Consider the following 18,931-nt stretch of genomic DNA (forward strand, 5'->3'; position numbering starts at 1 on the left):
CAGCCTCACGATTTCCAAGATTAACTTCACCTTGCGTATTCGAGGGGACTGAGGAAGCAGAGGAAACAAGTTAACATACACGATAGAATGATGCGACCAAGGGTAAAGGGAGAAAATCCAGTTTATTTACCTACATGGAATGTCTCTGCTCCTTGTATCTCACCTTTTCTATCACCCAGGTGCTCTTGCTACCCTGCATACCCTCTGCTTTTCCTCTTCTGCCTTCCTCTTTTCCTCTCTTTGCCTGTGTAATTTACTACAGCTGGGTTGCAGTAAGGCTGAGTATAATTTTCTCTGTAGCTCATTAATTCTATTTAAATTTTTTTCTAGTACCTTTTCCCTTTTGGCCATACCACAATACCAGTTGCCTTGATCAATCAACTGTGATTTCTCCCTACACTGCTAATTCTGTAAACACGATCTGCTACTGATACACTTCTTCAGGAGATAGCAATAGAGATTTTCAGACAGAGGGAATGCAGGCTTCTTTTTTTCTTTTTTTTTTTTTTCCCCTCACAACAAGGCTAACAATATACTGCAGAAAGCATCCGATTCCTTTCCATTTCCAGTACTTGTATCATCAGAGCTGCAGCATCAGTGAATTACAATAATGAAGTATTTAGTGTAAAACATAATATAGCAACATTCCTTTTCTCACAGAGAAGCAAGAGCCATGAACCTGTACACCACGTGAGGGAAACTTTCATGTAAGTAATGAATCCTAGGTCATGCTCACACTGGAGGAGTTTGCCACTGCCTCCAGATTGGCAAAGTTGTTCTGGTAAACTCCTCACCCTCACAAAAGAAATGTCACATACGTAGCTTGCATTGTTCTCCCAGCAAAATGATAATACTCAAATCATAAATTGGTCCTGCTTTAATTAAAAAAACTATAGAATCTCTGCAGGTTTATCTGGACATTTCAGCTCTCACGGTGTGTGCCCTGTGTCTGTTGGTGCATTTATATGACCACACAGAGGTGGATTTGAAAATGCTGCTAGTGCTCTGTTTTTCACTTCCAATTGCATAAATCCCTGATATAGTTTTGTTGGCAAGGGAATAGAATAAAAAGCTGTATCTGTGGTAACTGAGTAGTCTGGCTAATAGGATACAAGAACAATAAGCAGGTGTGCAGGTTTCATCTGCTGTTCCATGAAGAACAAGCAGTTACTATAGAAACTGCCACATTACCTCTGCCTTCAGTCTTGTACTTCAGCTGTGAGAAAAAGTGTCTTCCACACACATACCAGGAATAACTGCAGCAGCTACCATCATCCTGGGCAGGAAGATCATCATTCACAGGCCCTCTTATAGGTATTTTCAGCTGCCATAACAAAATGCTTGCTCTCTTGCAGCTTGGAGAGAGGCACCCAACTGTAGAGCAAACTCTGTCAGCGAAGGAATTAGGAGCATGCAGTGCATGAGTAATGGAATAGGGCTTTCTCTGTGAAGTTTAGGTGGTGTTGTTTCAGCACCACAGTATGGGAGCTTGCTGTTGATTAATAGCAGAGTTAAACCCCAGCTAATCTAGAAAATCAATCAGCAGCTATGTCTAACTTTTCTTCAGTCTCACTTTGTCCCACATCCAGAAACTCCCAATTAGGACCTTTCAACATGCATCAACTGCACTTGGCAATCGCAGCTAAGCTCCCACAGGAATTTAAACAGAAATGCATCTCAAAATAGCATAGCCAGGTGATTAAATGCCAGTCAGATGGCATAAAAAACACAGTTCTTTAGCTCAGCTCTCTTAGCTTAGTTCTCTGATCATTGTTCTTTGGATAGGTCGAAAGCATACAAACATATACTGAAAGCAAGGAGCTTGCATTACCTTTTTTTTGCCTGAAAATAGTAAACAGTAGTTTGAGAGCCCCGTGGTGATCTGACTGAATTCCCGCTCTCTCTTCCATCTCAGGCAGGTTGCCAGATTTTCCCATGTCAGAGCAGGTTTTAATCTGAAGGGAGCAGCATCTGACTGTCTAGGGGTAAGCTGATGTGCAGCTCACCAGGACCCTTAACCACACGAGTTTCACTCAACTTGCCAGTGCTGTTCATTGACCAAAAGCCAAATCCTTGACTGTTTGCTGTTGCTTTCTGTTTGGGATCAATCAAAATAGAGGCTTTCATACATGTTTAGATGGAAGAAAACAGTGATAAACCAGAAATGTGCTCTTAAGCAGAAAATCCCATAGGGATTTTTCTAATCAATTACCCTTTATTATACCATGATAACATCAAAATATTTATATGCACACATGCAATGTTCTTGGTGAATGTACATCTCCAAATGATAGAGGGTAAATTGAGAGGCCACATCTGGTCTGTAATAAAAATATAATAAAAGACATTTTGTATTTCATTCAATTTTCTACCAAACACCCTCTTTTTAACAAGCAATTGTAGATCTGGGTTAGATATTTATAGATGGGTCTGTGATTCTCTTTGAGCATGAAGAGCTGAACAGAACATTTAGAGAAGAATAAAAAGGCTGTATTTTTATTTTTAACCATTTTTCTCACATGGAAGAGTTTAAAATAGCATCAAGTACAGATGACTGGGATCTGATATTTATAACTATCTGGCATATTGTTGCTTTGTACCAGTGACTGTGAGATGGTGGGGGGGGAAAAATCATGAATGCACCTTGTAGCAGGTGGTATCAGCCTGACCTCATTTGGCTTCGATGAAAATTCTTCTGTGATTTTCTTCTCACATGCTTCAGCTAACTGAGGGTTTCACTTAATATCAGCTGTTTACTCTTCCTGTGAGGTCAAATCAGGGGAGACATTTGAGAATGTGAACCCAGATAATCAGTTATAGCTAAAGAAAAGAACTCCTCCAGTTTTTCAACAGACAGAAGTTTTGAGAAGAACAAACAAACAAAAACACCAAAAAAACCCACAAACCTGAAGTGCCTCACATAGTTCCTCCAGGGTTTTGTTATGTACCTGCTGTACTTGCAGCTCACAGTTACGTGTTCAGCTGCTGAGTCAGAAGTTGCGATTGAAGCCAAGTGTAGACAAACAAGCATTAAACCCAGCAGCTGGTGGACAGCTGCTTGGAAGCTTGCCTGCAGCCCTGGGCAATGTGCTGCTCTGCCTGGGCAGGTAACGTTACACAGCAGGCCCCACTAAGCCAAGGCTTCCTGATGGACACATGGACTCCAGCTCCTCCAGATTCTCCACGGGAAGGCAGCTGCAGACAGAGGTATCATGAAATAAGATAAAGCAATGTAGTTCTTTGTAAAGGGCCATCCTGAAAGGCTGCATCATCATGTTTAAAACACAACAAAACAACAACAAAAACCAAACTCAAACCCCAACCAACCATTCTTCACTGTTAAGGGCAAAACAAAAAATTGGGGATCATTTAGTAAAGTATACACCAAAGGATATGTGAAGCGTGAACAACTGACAAAACCACTTGAGATCAAAGTATAAAGATCTTGGGGAATTACACCCAAGGAGATGCAGTTAAACGAGGTCAGGAATTTTTTGAAAGCAAAGCTTTTATACAAAAATGTACCAGCTACAGATTTCCCAGCATATGGGCTGAGCAACAGGCTATTGGTTACTCTTGGGATGCCCTCATCTCTCCTGCAGTCTTCCTGTTTGAAGGTTTTCCACTTTGTAAGAATCATAAATTATTCATGGAGGCAGTGAATTGAAAGTAGGTCTCTCCCACTGGAGGATACAGGTAGGAATTGAAGGTTTGTTTATTTTTTGCAATTACAAACAAGCAAAAAGGAGAAATGCACTGACTTCAAGTGGGTTTGGCCTTTCACTGGTGTTCTTACCAGCTGAGAAGTATCAAATTGAAGGCTTACAAGAATTACACATCATTTTAATAGGTGCTTTAAAAAAAGTTATAATTGGATTTCACATTTCCTTGTATCCTTTATACCTGATGATCCTACTTCATGTAGGAAATGTGAGATATAGCTGCAATTTCAGCAGGCACTGTTATTTGTCCCTGTTATTACCTTGGCATGACTGGTGAACAGGAACAAAATTGGTAGTTAAAAACAAACAGGCTGAAAATGTTGTTTGAAGGTAATGCTGGGAAGCTGTAGAAGAAGAGCTGGGGACATTAGCTTAGATAATTGTACCCCAATTCCCTGTCAGGCCTGCAGCTAATTCTGTATCTACACCAACAATAAAGGCATTACACGCATCCATCCAGCAGCCCAGTAGCTTTAGCTTCAACCACTTAGAACTGATCCCTGCCTCTCCTGTGAAGGTGGCTGGGTGAAAAACTGTAGTAAAGGCTCTTTGGTCTCTGACTGCATTAGTGACAAAGTAATAGAAAATGGCATAAAATAAATTAAACCATAAAAGTAAACTGTAAACTTGGTATGAAACTGCTGGGGTTTGGGATTTTCCATTTCTCTCCTTCAAAGTGTTTGCACTGCCAATGACGCACACAAGATCAATGCCAACAGCAAACAGAAGTAGCTGAGGAAACCACTCAGCCCCTAAGACCATTTTCAGCTTTCAGGTGTATCCCATCTGGCCTTCAGAGGCCCCCTAGAAATGCCCAAATACTCTGTAGGTCTTAATCCATATCTGACAGTCCCAAGTGATACCTCAGACACCAAAGTGACCCTGGGAAGCTACCAGCCTTCTGAGTCTGTCTGTCTAACTGGGTGATGGAATCAGTGAGACAGGCCAAGCACGTTACATTGCCTTCAGCCAGCAAAGGAGCTCACACTGCAGCAAATCTTTCCCTTCATGGCATTTTCAGGCACACTTAGAACAAGGTTCTTCTTAAAAGCATATTAAAATGGCAATCATTTCTCTCAGCTGATTAAATACCTTCTGCTCTCTCTTATTGCCACAAGCACGATCCTCTGTTTCTGTTTAACAGTGTTTTGGATACCCTCTCTCTATAATGTTCTTAAAGAAAAGCACAACAGTAGGACTGTTGAAGCGCTGTGCTTAATCTGGCATGTTTACAGAAGCTAGGCCTAGGATTTTAGTCCAGGTTAAGCAAGATGCTGATTCCACTGTGAGAATAGAATAGAATAGAATAGAATAGAATAGAATAGAATAGAATAGACCAGGTTGGAAAAGACCTTCGAGATCACCACGTCCAACTATCACCCAACACCATCTAATCAACTAAATCATGGCACTAAGTGTCCCATCCAGCGATGGTGACTCCACTACCTCCCTGGGCAGCCCATTCCAATGGCCAATCACTCTTTCTGTGAAGAACTTCTTCCTAACATTCAGCCTAAACCTCCCCTGGCGCAGCTTGAGACTCTGTCCTCTCATTCTGTTGCTGGTTGACTGGGAGAAGAGACCAATCCCCCACCTGGGTACAACCTCCCTTCAGGTAGTTGTGGAGAGCAATAAGGTCTCCTCTGAGCCTCCTCTTCTCCAGGCTAAGCAACCCCAGCTCCCTCAGCCTCTCCTCACAGGGCTTGTGCTCCAGACCCCTCCACAGCTTTGTTGCCCTTCTCTGAACAAGTTCCAGCAACTCAACATCTTTGCTAAACTGAGGGGCCCAGAACTGGACACAAGACTCAAGGTGTGGCCTAACTAGTGCTGAGTACAGGGGCAGAATGACCTCCCTGCTCCTGCTGGCCACACTATTCCTGATACAGGCCAGGATGCCATTGGCCTTCTTGGGCACCTGGGCACAATGCTGGCTCATGTTCAGCCTACTGTCAACCAGTACCCCCAGGTCCCTTTCTGCCTGGCTGCTCTCCAGTCACCCTGACCCCAGCCTGCAGCACTGCATGGGGTTGTTGTGGCCAATGTGTAGAACCCGGCACTTAGATGTGTTCAATCTCATGCCCTTGGACTCTGCCCATCTGTCCAGCCTGTCAAGGTCCCTCTGCAGAGCTCTCCTATCCTCTAACAGATCAACTCCTGCCCCCAGCTTGGTGTCATCTGCAAATCTACTGATGATGGACCCAATCCCCTCATCCAGATCATCAATATTGAACAGGATTGGGCCCAACACTGATCCCTGGGGGACACCAGTAGTGACTGGCTGCCAGCTGGATGTGGCACAGTTTACCACCACTCTCTGGGCTCGGCCCTCCAGCCAGTTCCTAACCCAGCACAGAGTGCTGCTGTCCAAGCCAGGGGCTGACAGCTTGGCCAGGAGTTTGCTTTGGGGAACGGTGTCAAAGGCCTTGCTGAAGTGCAGATAGACCACTGTTGTTGTGCACCACTTGTTTTCCAAAGAAATTATAAAAAAGGTCACTTTGCAAAAGTACCTTTGTTCAGTCACCAAGAGCTCATTCAGCAATGCAGTTCTAGTCAGAAAATAGGAATACTGCTAAGAGCTGCCTATTTGTGACAGACTCCTTTCAGCCAGCAGCTGTGATTTACAGCTCACTGCAGAAATAAGGCTCTCAACCCAAAAGTAACACTTACTGGGAAGGCACTTCAAAAAACAAATCATCCTCAAAGCAGCCCACACCTTGGCAGTCTTGTATTCAATTAAGATTTAGGAATTTTTCACTGCTGGAAATGAAATACAGACTAAAACATACTGGGAAACACTACTTTACCTCAGTAAGAGCAGAGGGCTGTTCTCATTGAGTAGTTGAAGCAGTTTTCCTTGGGAACATGGCTTGCCATGCAAAGGCAGCATCTGCAGGGTCAGGAGAAAGCATGGAAGCCGACTGTCTTCCCACACAGCGCCACTCATGGCGTGTAGCCATCTGGACCCATGGCTCTGATCAAGATGTGCTGCTTCTACTCTCCTTTCAACCAAAATTGCCAAGCCAGACCAGCTGAAGCTGAAAAGAATTTCCCCCACCTCTAGCACTGCATCCTTCTTCTCCTAGAGGTTTTATCAGCTCTAACCATTCAGTTGTGCTCGCTTTGGCACCAGCGTAAGCAGTGGAAGCTGTAGGGTAAAAGTGACTTACTGCAGCTTTGCCAGCACACTGGATCAGCAAATGCAGGAGTGGGTTTGTCAACACTATGCTTTCTCCAGGTTATTCTTCTTTGAAAGTTCTAGCTGATCGGTTTTTAAAGCAGAAGAAAAAAAAATCTGCCACGCTAACAATGAAGAGAATGGAAACAAGAGAAGTGTTGGTACAATAATTCATGTTCCCTTTAACCTCCTCCTGTTGTTTGCTACCACTATTTGCTGTCTTCCAGTCTGTGCAATGATTCACAAATTCAAATAAGTTTGCATTAATTTGTCAGGATAAAACTCTTCAGTATGTGACACAGTAATTCTAGATCAGTGTCAATTTCTGTGCCTGAAACTTGCTATAGCAATTGGTAACACTTTCCATATGCTTGCTTCCAAGTGTAAACCCCAAGTTAGTGTTCGCAGATGTGCCAGTCCAGGTTCCCTCCTGAGCACCCTCTTGGTGCCACACTCACTGAATTCAGTGCTTGTTGTCAATGCTGTAGATCACAACAGGCACTTGTGGAAGCACACTGTCGGCAGTCTCTCATGGTTAAGGCTTAGTCTCCTCTCTTAGCTGCCTGTCTCCATTCCTGACTAGCAGAAAATAATGGACACATTTTGACTAGGAAAATCTGAAGTGAGGCAGCAAATCAGTGGGTGAGGCTCAGCTTTTTGGGAGTAGTTATCTCAAGGCTGTAATTTGCTCTCAAGCAACTTGCCCGAGGACATGGGTGCAGGTAGTGTGGATGTCAGCTTGCTTTGCTACCTTCTTCCATTTTAGCAAAGTCTGCCCTGCAAAGGAAATGGATAACTTTGAGGTTGACATCAAAAAGTACAAGAGGCAAAAAAACTCCCACCAAACCTCTGGGTTGTTTTCAGTCTTGGATTTTGACAATATTTAACAAGCTTTCCCTGAAAACAGGAAATGTACTTTGTCATAGAAAGAAAAGCCAAGGAGTTTCCTAATTTGTGTGACCAATATGTGTGCAGGATGAGTTGGCTGCATGCTGTGTGTGCACATGCACCACACAAGGTACATTTAGGATGGTCCTGGTTTCAGATAGCATTGTTCATTATGCCCAGTCCAAAGCCAGTCTCTGTAGGGTTTGCCTCAGCTGTCTTCATTTCCTAGTAGCTGTTTGTGTCATTTCAACAGGCACTTCCCAGCCCTCAGTCCTGTAAGAGAAGAGATACTTTTTTCTCTAGCCATAGGCATCCCCTGGGACATGGCTGTTTATTGCTGCTAAACTGTCACTGAAAGACTTCGAGAACTGTTGAAAAGAGGAGGAAAACATTCTGACTTTCAAAGGTGTCAGCAGAGCTTTCCTTTGCAGTTAGAAGACTTGCTGAAGCTGATGGGCAGGTGGATTCTGTTTGATTTCATGTGCTCTACCTCCTGCTTTGAATTTCCCAGAAGGAAATGCCATTCCAGCTTCATAGCAGTGCTGCCTTGAATCTGCTCCCTGCCACAGCCCTGCTGATGGAAGCGCTGAGACTCAAAGCGCTGAATCTTACCATCAGATTAGCTAGTACAGGGCTCTCCAACTACGCTCCTGTGACTGGTGACTCAGAAAGCTTCTCAGGCAGTCTAAAGAATAATCTTTGTTTTCAATCTGAACAGTAGTGAACAAGAAGCTAAGAAACGTTTCCCAGGGAGGAGTCTTATGTGGTCATCTTGTCACTGGGGAAGGAAGCACCATACAAGCACCAAGTATATGAGCACTCCCTGATGTAACCAGCACACATTTTGCTACCTCTAGAACTGTGCTCAGCTATTGCAGTGCTAGAAGGAGAGCTGCTAGGTCTCAAAATTTGGTCAGGATCACTTGGGTCCTCACACTTAGTGAGCTCCCACCCTGGATTTCACACAGCTGCAGTGCACACCTCAATGCCAGGCAGCATTTTTCCCTCTGATCTTGTCTGGCTCTGCTTTGCTTTGCCTTGTGTGCCCCTTCCCAAGCAGAAATGGTATTACTGAGCATTTCAAAGAGCTGTGTGACCATGGCAGAGACATCTGAGGTGTTAACAAAACATTCATACCCTACAGAATCTGTGTTTACCCCTAATTCACTCCATCATGCTGCTGCCTCTCCTGATGGCCATGCTCGAGACCCTTACTAAAACAAACACTGAAATGGCTCTGAGCTGAAACCTGACATTTGTAAGAAAAAGGATTTGTAATGAGATTAAATTGATTTATGTAATTGAAATCCAAACCAAAACACCACTGCTGCCTACTGTAAATGACTCCTTTGTCTTTCACTAAATTTAATTTGTTTACAGGCCCTGCAGCCATCCTGAGAGCACAGAATAAATGGCAACTCCTCTTTGGGGTGTTTGAACACAAAGAGTCAGGAAAGGGAGGCTGAGAGTGGCCAGAAGGTTATGAGGAGCACTGAGATGAGCGCTGGGATGAAAAGCAGCCCAAGGGAAGATTACAAATTCTCAGAAAAACAGATCAATAATGCTGTTAACTATGGAGCTGCAAATGCAACTATTCACATTTGAAAAACATTTTTCCCTACTACTTTCCTCTGCCCAAGAAAGGGCAGCATTTTAATGAGATCCAGAGCCCTAGGATGCCACCACTTTTTGCAGTACAGAACTGCTCCAAATACCAGCTTCTGCCTTCCCCTCCCATTGCTTGCTCTGCAAGGTACAAGGATCTCAGACTGCTCTAATTTACAAGTAACCCCCAAACAACTTTCCATTAATTTAGTCTCCTCTCTGTTTCCTTTTCCCTCCCTAGACTTGCCACCCTTTGGTTCCCTTGGGAAAACCACAAGGAATGTCCACCTAGAAATTTCAGCCTCAGTTTTAGGTGGTCTCTTCCTGGTTTTGTTGATGGCCTTCCCAGCATCCTCTTCATTGCACTGAGCATTCTGGCAGCTGAATACATTAAATACATTAGCAAAGTGAAAGAGAGAAGAAGAGAAACCTGAATGCTGGTGGAACTTACTGGCAATACGATAACAGAATGATCAAGAGAATTGAAGTAAGTTAGCAAAGAGTTTCTGAGAAAGAGGCAATTGCTGGAAACTAAAATTGGAAATGAAGATGATGAGTTGAAGGATGGTTATTTAGTATTTGAAAGCAAGTGCAAAGAACAGCAATGGGAACCTGTCTGGGAAAGAAAATGTGTCCCAGCACAAGAAAGCTAGAATTCTTTCAGCAGGCCAGAATGCTACAGCAACAGTTGGTACAGAAGGCTTGGAAAGTGAACTTCAAGAACAGTCTCCTCTTCTTCTCAAGCCAGAAGGCTAACTGCTCTGTGCAGGAGCAAGCCTTGGCTTGTGAAAGGAGGTGATGAAATGCTGATGGTGAGACACTATCCCAAGAAAGACAGGTGCCAGTGTGAACTAAAGCTACACAAAGGCTCTGGAGGAGCTGGGAGTTTAGACCTCAGGTCATTGCTCCTCTTAAGTTATGATTCTATTCACATTTGCATTTAGTGTGTTATCTTAGCTAGAAAGAGTGGAGTGACTTTAAGGTCACATGGTCCAGATGCGGTTTCTATCAGAGCAGCTCTGCAATAGGTAGGTGCTTGCTCCAAGGAATGGCAACTTGCAAGTCTATGACATCCAATCCATTAACCTGCCTTTGGAACTGTACCTCCCAAAGTCTGTGTTTCTCCTGATTTCCACAGCATCCCAGAACTCAGACATGTACAGGGTGACTCTGTGAGCAGTCTGGGCGTCCCATTTCCACACACACAGACATGTAGGCTCTTCTCTTCAAACGTTTGGGAGCAATCAGTGTTGGCTTTCATAGGCTGTTTCAAAAGACCACTGGGAAGTGTGGCTAAACCAGTGCTGGATAAGATCTATAGTCAGCTGAGAAAGCTCTAAGCTACTTGCATGAGAGCAGTTTGTTAGTGGACTCCCTCCTTCCTGGAACTCCATAATGCAAGGAGCATTCCCAGCCTTATCCTTAGTGTTGCCCAGCCCACCCATAACTCTCCGGGTAGAGCTCTCATCCACAATCCAGATACCTGTAGTCCCTAGCAAAGGAGTCTGATCCCAGGGTCAGCTCTGCCAGCTGTCTCCCTCTCAGGGACTCTCCCAGAGCCTTTTGCCAGTAGGGCAGGTCTCCTTTGTGACATCCCCTCCTGCTTTCCCTTTCCTTGGTTTTAAAATCTTGTTAGACTGCAAGAATTAATTCTCTGTCTCTGGTTTGCCTTATTACTTCTCTGAATTCTCACAGCAACTGGCCTCCAAATGTAGCACAGGTGGTAAGAGTTGTAACATCACCTCTAAGTGTTTGCATTTGCGTTACAGGAGGGGATCCTAACAAGTTAGGAAGATAAGAAGTTACCCAATGCCAGCAAAACCTCAGTAATATATGCAGCAGAATAAGGTCTAGAACAGAACCATGCTCTTCACTTGACTGCCAAGTTGAGGGATTTCTGCCCTGCACTCCTGGAGCCATTAAAACCTTTCCTCTTTGTCCTTTTGTCCCTGACTCTGGAGATTCATCTGAAATACCTTGATGACTGCTATCCACAAAACTTCCTTATCCAACCAGATATGAATCACTTTGAAAGGAGCCACATTTCTCTTAGCAACCAAAGAATCAGTCTTAGCAACAAGACAGCTGGAGAATTGTGTTTCCACAGAGCTGCTGGTGGACAGTACGTTCTGCTTCCTGCTTTCCCAAGGCACTGCTACTGCAGTGATGACATAGGAAAGTGTAAGAAATGGTACAAAGCAGACACTTGCTCATAGCAAAGACATCACTTGCATCAGTTGCCCTAACTGATGCTCTTTCTGCCTTTGATGCAATTTTCTTTAGGAGCAGTAAGAATACTGACTGCCGGAAAGCTCAACAGGACAGAATGACAAGGCAATGTGTGAGGAAGCTTGCAGGTTCCACAACCTTGATTCCCCACCCCCTGAAACTATAGGGGAGAATCAAAGTATGAGCTCTAAGGGCTCACCTCTCAGCATCTCTTAGCACCTGTTCATGTTGAAAACAGTTAGAAAGGCTGTGTAAAAGGTGACTTTTATAGATCTCTATTCCCTGCACTTCCTTAGCAAGAATAACTTTAGGCGAAATATCACTGAGGGAAATGGGGAGCATTGGAGCAATTGCCTTCTTAGTTATGACCTGGGCTGGTGTCTTCCCAAGACTGTTGGGCAAGCTTCTTGAGGAACACTTATGAACAGAGTGTTGTAGTTTCCATCTCTCAGTCCCACATCTCTGAGTATTTTGATCCTATCCAGAAATGCAAAGTGCAGGTAGGAATACAACATGCACTCACACCTCAGCCCTGTCCCTCCTTTGTCTCCTGTAGGGGCTGCTGACATACTGCATGCTGCTTTGATTCCCTCACTGCTCCTCAAACTGAAGACTGAGCTGGATGAAATCCAGGAGCTAATCCTTGACACACTCTCCAGCTGTCTTCATTTGGAGGCTTCTGAAGCTCTAGCAAGTGGTGCTGTTACCATCCTGAAGGAAAAGCTCACACACCCATCAGTGGCCATCAGAAGCAAAGCAGCTCAGGTCCTCTTAGCAGCTGGGTAAAGATATCTGTCTATAATTCTTAAGCCCAAGCAAACACTATCAGTACATCAGTGGCAGTGGTTCACAGCTGTACTCTACTGTGCATTTCACATGAAAAGCAGCACCAGCCTTAATGCACACAGAGGTAGAGGACGTCTAAAAACCTTAACTGCTATGAATCACTCAGGACAGCAGATGCTACTCAGGAAATGCCCTTCTTTCTCCTTCTGTTTGTCTTCAGCACTGGCAGTGAAATCAGGATTTTCTCCTGGTACAGCACTGCTGAGAAAAAGTCATGTGAAAACAAGGTTTTGACCACTATGGATGGAGGGAGGGGGAAGCTCCCTTATTTTTCTGGACAACTGCTCTCTTGCCAAAAATTAGAGATCCTGGGAAACTTTCACTGTGATTGAGGACAGAAATAGGCTGTTTCTGGCACAGGCTGCTACATAAGCCAGTGATGGACCAGAAAAAGCGATCTTTATGTTCGAGTATTGAACACTGGCTGAAAGGAACAACTTCAGTCACTGTCTGCAGTCACAAAATATAACAGTGCTCAGCAGATGTCTGCAGATCATGTAGTTTACAAACCAGCTAGCACAAAACACTTCCTAATGCCCTGTAACAAGGTGAGGTCTTACAGGATAAGAGTGTAGATAAGATGAGGCACAAAAAGAAAGGTGAAATGCAACAAGAGCGTGGACTTAGCTCTGTCCTAGGTCCCTACATATGCCCTGCACTCGAGAGGCTGGGAAGAAAGAGGGAAAAGTGACCTGGGAAAAGAATTGCAGACTCATACTTTAGTACATTTTAGAATCTGTAGAGGGTTCCACAGGCAGGTTTCTAACTAAGTGGCCATTAGGACACCTCATCCTACATCCTGGCACATGCTGCTGCCCATCACTCTCCATCCAGTGTGGCAGAGAAAGTAAAACAAACCAAGGCAAACGGTCACCTACCGTGAGTGTCAAGCCCCACGCCGAGGTTAATGTGATGCCATCAGTACTGCCTCAGCAAGCAGATCTAACAGGCAGCCAGCAGGCACAGGCACCCCCTTGCTTTTCTCTGGGGGCAGTGGTGCTTGCCCTCTGTCTAATAGTCAGGACATTGTGACTGCAAAGAGAACAGAGAGGAGGATTGTGCCAGCACTGCTGCCATGGGACAAAGGAGGGCTGCAGGGGTGCAGACCTGGGGAGAAGCTGTGGGTAGCTGCATGGTTAGCAGACGTGGCTCAGGACAGCAACTCACACATCTCTCTGCAGGACTCATCCAGAGGGGAAAAGCCTCATCTGTGAAGAAGTTGTTGCTGCACTGGTGAGCCTGTTGGAAGACACAGATCCTGAAGTCCAAGCAAGTGCAGCAGGAGCACTGATGTTTGCTACTGTCAAACCCCAGGGTGAGAGGCAGAGGGGATACCTTCTGGAAATCCAATTCCAAGGCAACTTAGCAACAAAACTTTGCCCCCCCCACCCCCTCCCCCAGGTCCTCTGATAGAGTTAAAGCTCTTTGAGAAACTCTAAGATTAGGACATTCTCTTTATCTTGAGCAACTGTTGCTGCTCCCTCCTAGTGTCCAGGGGGACAGTCTGTTTCACATTTCATTCACCTAAAAGAGGTCAAGAAATTGTTCATTTCCCCCACTTGCATCATTTCCCTCCAGAGTGCTGCTCCAGAGGGGAAACACGTTCTGTGCAAGTGCAGAGCACCAGAGATCCCATACCTGCAGCTGCTCAGCAGAGGACCACTGCTTCCTGCATATGCTTTCTGTGGTTAGAGGCAATTTCTCTCTCACAGCTGGGAGAGAAATGAATGTTAATAAGGGCTGTAGCTCTCCCAAGTAACTTACATAGCACTGAAAATACTAACTGCTAAATTTTCAGTCTGATGAATGAGTAATTAGACATCAAAGACTCTTAATAACAGCAGTTGTCTTCCAGTCCTCCTCTGCAACCATCCCTCTGGCTTCTGAAGGCAACACAGGAGTGGATCTCAGCGTTTGAAGTGTCTTTATAACTGAAATGGAAGCTGCTCTTAAGGCATCCAACACCCCCCTCCCCAAACAGCTTGTCCTCAAATGTTCTTGGGTAATTTGTTGGAAATAATCACGTGTAAGGCAGAGAAGGTTACCTAGGAAAGAGCTTTTCTTACCAATGCCCATCTGGCAGCCAGCCTTGGCTTCCAAGCAAAAGCTTGTCCAGGCTCTTTGCACTGCACTCTCTGGCGTGCTCAGAGCCATAGCTGGGCAGGCAGCAGACAGCAGCAGTTCAAGAGCACGTTGCCAGCGCTCAAGAGCACATTTCAAGGCAGGTTATTCCCCTACAGGGAGATTCTCGGCGCTGGGGGCTGGAGCCATTGCACCTTTGCTGAGGCTGGCGACTGAGCAGAGCAGCAGAGCACGGCTGAGCGCGCTCAAAGCGCTCACCATGCTAGCCGAGCTCCCGCAGGGCCGCACCACGCTCCTGGATCACACGGCCATGCTTGAGCAGTGCCTGAGTGACCCCTGCGAGGCGGTGAGGAGAGCTGCCACTACTGCCATCAGCGTCATCCGGTGGAAGCCTTGCTGAAGGTGGGCTGTTCCGTGGAGAGCTGTTGCCCTCTGTTGTTGTCTGGCTGTAAAAGGAGACCTTCCAAAGCAAACCTCTCTTCGTTGGTTGCTCTGGATCAGTTCCACCTACAAAGTCACTGCTCAGCAGTTCCCCATCTCTATTGCAGGTCACAAGCAGAAAAATGGAGAAAAAAATCAAAGTTATGAAGTCTAGAATTCTGCACTAGGAGTGACTTCGAGACTTACCAAGATCTCCCTCTGGTCCTTTTTCTTCCCTTCTTAGGGGTCTTTTTTATTAAAAAGAAAAAAAAAAAAAACCACACCAAAAAACCACCCCTCAGCCTATCAAAGATTAATTAATAACTAATTATATTACAAAAAAGGTCATAATCAAGCTCTCCATCAGCCTTATCTATGCCAATAGTGAGCTAATGATAGGAATTTACATGAGTTTTGCTGCAAATATTTGTTGCCCATGGGATCAGAACAATGTGGAGCATCCCCAGAGAAAAATCAAAGGCAATGTCACAGAAACTGCCCCAAGGGAATGCTGAGGCTTCCCCACACCAAACCAGGACCAGATACTTATCAGTGCCCTTCTAGCAAATGACCCTGCTGACCAGACCTGCCAGTGGTCAATCTGGTGGAGGTGGACTCCATTGCCCAGAGCTAAGCACCTCAGCCCAACTCTGTCCTTGTGATGAGATTTACCCAAGTGATACTCCCATGCCCCCAGCTAATGACTTAGGAGAGGAGATCCAGGAGCAGCTCTTGCTACACTTTGCAGCCCTTCTCAGCCCCACTCATGCTGTAAGTGTCAGCAGCCTCAGCTTCAAGATTGCTCCTGTGTTTTTAAGCTGCTGAGGATCGCAAGAGGGTCAGGGCTGCCACGAGAAGTTGTCCATGCTTAGCATAAAAGCAAAATAAATCAGAAAGAATACACGAGGGTAGCCTTAGTAAAGCCGTGCTGGGGACAGACCTCACTGCCTCCAACACGAGAAGGCTCTGACCCCTGTCTGAAATTGTTTCTAGTATGGAACAAAAGTGCCTCTGTGTAACGCTTGCAGGGAGTGCCATGGCCCTCTGTAGCTGTCCTCTCACTTTGGAATGAGAGACAGTGGTCCCTAATTTGTGAGGCTGGGCAATTAATTAGCACTCTAGGTGTCAGCAAAGCAATTACTGGATCAAAGAAACACAGCTGATGACTGAGCTTTCAGTCTATACTCCATGATAAAGATGCCTCAAACTTGGTCATGAAAATGCTGAAGACCTTCTTGGACTGCTTTGCACACATGATAAAGAAACAAATCAACACCTCAGGGTCTGGCACTGCTCTCATTCAGCTCCTTGCTTCAGAAGTGTTTACAGCAAGGGTTTGTGTTTAGTGCTGCATGCTCCACAGTGCCCTACACCACGGTGACATCAGTGCCTAGCCAGACTTCTAACATCAATGAAAAATGATTTGTCTTTTTAGCTTGAAGCCAACAATGATTGGGGCCAAGATATAATTAATGTGGGCCTGGGTCAATACTGGAATTAATTTGGTTGCACTCCACACAGACCAAGTTTGCAAAGCAGCTGCCTAACACCTCTCAGTGACATCAGGAGGATACAAGACAGCTGCCTTCATGGGAAGCAAAACCTTCTCATGTATGCCTTGTGTCCCTCCCAGGCAGAGCTCAGTTCACATAGGTTTATATTTTATATCTTTTCTATCAGTTTCTTTGTTCTTCAGGCTCTTTGTTCTTACAACTACAGACTCATTTCCCTGTCCCCATTTGCTTTCAGATATCCAGGAGCTGGACACCATTCTGCCCTGCCCTGGAAAATGGCAGCTTTTAAATCTGTGTTCCAAAGCAGGGAGTATTTTTGCTTTCCACCACTGTATTTTCCATTTAAAAAAAATAGTCAAAGTCATATTAAAAATGCACAGAAGCAAGAGAATTGTCTAAGGACAAAATTGCCTGGGAAAACCAGATTCAGCTAATGACATTAAACCAGATGGGCAGAATGTCTCTTCTGTGGCTACACACAAAACTCAGAGGCTGAAAAATTCAAGCCCAGAACCTACCTTTGGCATGACAAAATTTGCAATTTGAATGAATTCCACTGCCATCATTTCAGATACTTCAAACACAAGGGAGGTTCTAGGCTCTGATGCTGTAAATAGAAATGGTGCAGTGAGGAAGGATGAGCTCACACTTACCTCAGCTTGCTCTGCTCTCAGGTACTTTAAGATATGTGGGGGAGCTGCTGGTGCAGCACAGTTGCTCTAGCCTTAGCATTGCCTGGTGAGGAGAGGGTGGGCACTAGAGCTCCAGGGAAATTCCTTCTCACAGCTTCCCCTAGCAGATGGCAAGATGCAGAGTTCTTTGGGAGGGACAAAAATGCACAGCCTGTTTTGTCAGTAACAAGGGTGATAAGCTCAGGTACTGATACTGGCTGACAACTCGTAGATACTGGAGTAACTGCAATTTACTCCATCCTTCAAGCTCCTAGCACAGGCCTGCCATACACACTGCATGACAAAATGCCACCAATTGCCAAGCAGAAGCTGGGGCTGTCTTGCATTTCTCCTCTCTCCCAGTGATGCATTGCCCTCTGTTGTTCTTTCGCCGATACTGTGTTTTAAGTTCAATAGCAGGGATGCGTTCTCTGATCACTGCTCTCTTCCTACCATGTAATAACCCTGCGGGTGCAGGACAGAGACCTGCAGCTAGGACATGAGAGCACTACACAGATTTAAATAAACCCAGCAGCCCTGCTCAGAGCAGCCCTTCCCTGGACAGTGTCTGGCCCCAGGAACACCAGCTTTAAATTCTCCTCTAGCTCAATGCTTCGGATCAATGAGGCCAAGTGTCCTACAAGATCAACAGCCAAGGTCTGCAACTGTTCTCCCAAGTGCCAATCACCCCTGCTGACCCAGGTATTTATCATTGCTTTGTTCCCCATTATTGTGTCAGCTATTTTTTTCTGTCATTCCTAATTTTGCCAGTTAAGAAAGTGACCTGAGCAGGAGCTGAGCTACTTCACCATGGCAGCTGCTGGTGGTGCTCTGAGCACAGTGATCACTTGCACCGGAAGAGCTCAGCCTTGTGCTGTGCCCTCATTCACCACAGACATTTTGGTGAAAACCAAACCATGGTTACTGCAGATGTGTTCCAAGTTAAGCCACAGCACTTCTCCCCCCAGCATTACAGTGCATGAGCTTTTTCAGTTCCAGATTAGGAGTAAACCCAAATTCTGTTTGAAACACAGTGTTCTCATGGCCATCAGTAATGAACATCTGTGAGCTACCTGCCTGCATTTATTCTGGGTGCTACAGGCCAGTCCAAACCTCAGTGCAGCGTGGGTAACCTCCTGCAGGACTTGGCCTGAAAATGTTGTGGCAATTCTAGCCTGGCAGCTCTGGTTTGTTTAGTGTCTGTAACTGGCTTACTGTGCTACTTGGTCAATTTTACATTTTATTTTGTGCAGTTCATTTAAAATAATTCTGCACACCTAACTCATGCCCCACCCCCCAAAGTAGCTGTAACCCTCTGTCTTACCTGGCTGAGGATCACCTGGGCTACACTTGCATTGTACTGTACAGAGCAGGCCTGGGACCTGTCTGGAGTCTCTCCACTAACCAAAGTCACATGTGGGGAAGCAGCAGGTGCTCACTGCTGAAGCCTGAGGATGCCCAGGACAGGAAACTACCTTCTTGGTTTTGTCTGAGAGCCTTCCACAGCACAGCTGTGACAGGGACTGAAGGAGGGTCACTTTGGTCCTTTAAACCATCAATTTGCCTTTGAATGCAAAGCTGCCAGCCTGAGGTGGCATTTAACTGTTCATCCAAACATCAGCACTTCGCTCAGTTCTCCACATCATCAGGCAATTGTTCTCTGGCATTCTGCACAAGCAGAGCTCTCCTCTAAGCAGCAGGCAAGCTTCAGGTAAGTGTCAGAAATCTGCCCTCTCCAACACCCAGTTTTCAGGACAGGGCAAGAACTGGTTGCTAGGG

The 18,931-nt window shown here is 45.3% G+C and overlaps 1 protein-coding gene across 1 annotated transcript in view; it reads left to right on the plus strand.

Moving 5' to 3' along the window:
• Nucleotides 1-14,947, plus strand: part of RSPH14 (radial spoke head 14 homolog) — a 69,494-nt gene extending 54,547 nt beyond the window's left edge. The window contains exons 4-6 of the mRNA XM_009911045.2: nucleotides 12,176-12,401; nucleotides 13,647-13,780; nucleotides 14,706-14,947. Coding sequence (XP_009909347.2) covers nucleotides 12,176-12,401; nucleotides 13,647-13,780; nucleotides 14,706-14,947 — 602 coding nt within the window. The remainder of the gene's footprint in view (nucleotides 1-12,175; nucleotides 12,402-13,646; nucleotides 13,781-14,705) is intronic.
• Nucleotides 14,948-18,931: the final 3,984 nt, after the last annotated feature.

Source organism: Dryobates pubescens, chromosome 25 (genome assembly GCF_014839835.1).
Source record: "Dryobates pubescens isolate bDryPub1 chromosome 25, bDryPub1.pri, whole genome shotgun sequence".
Taxonomy (NCBI): domain Eukaryota; kingdom Metazoa; phylum Chordata; class Aves; order Piciformes; family Picidae; genus Dryobates; species Dryobates pubescens.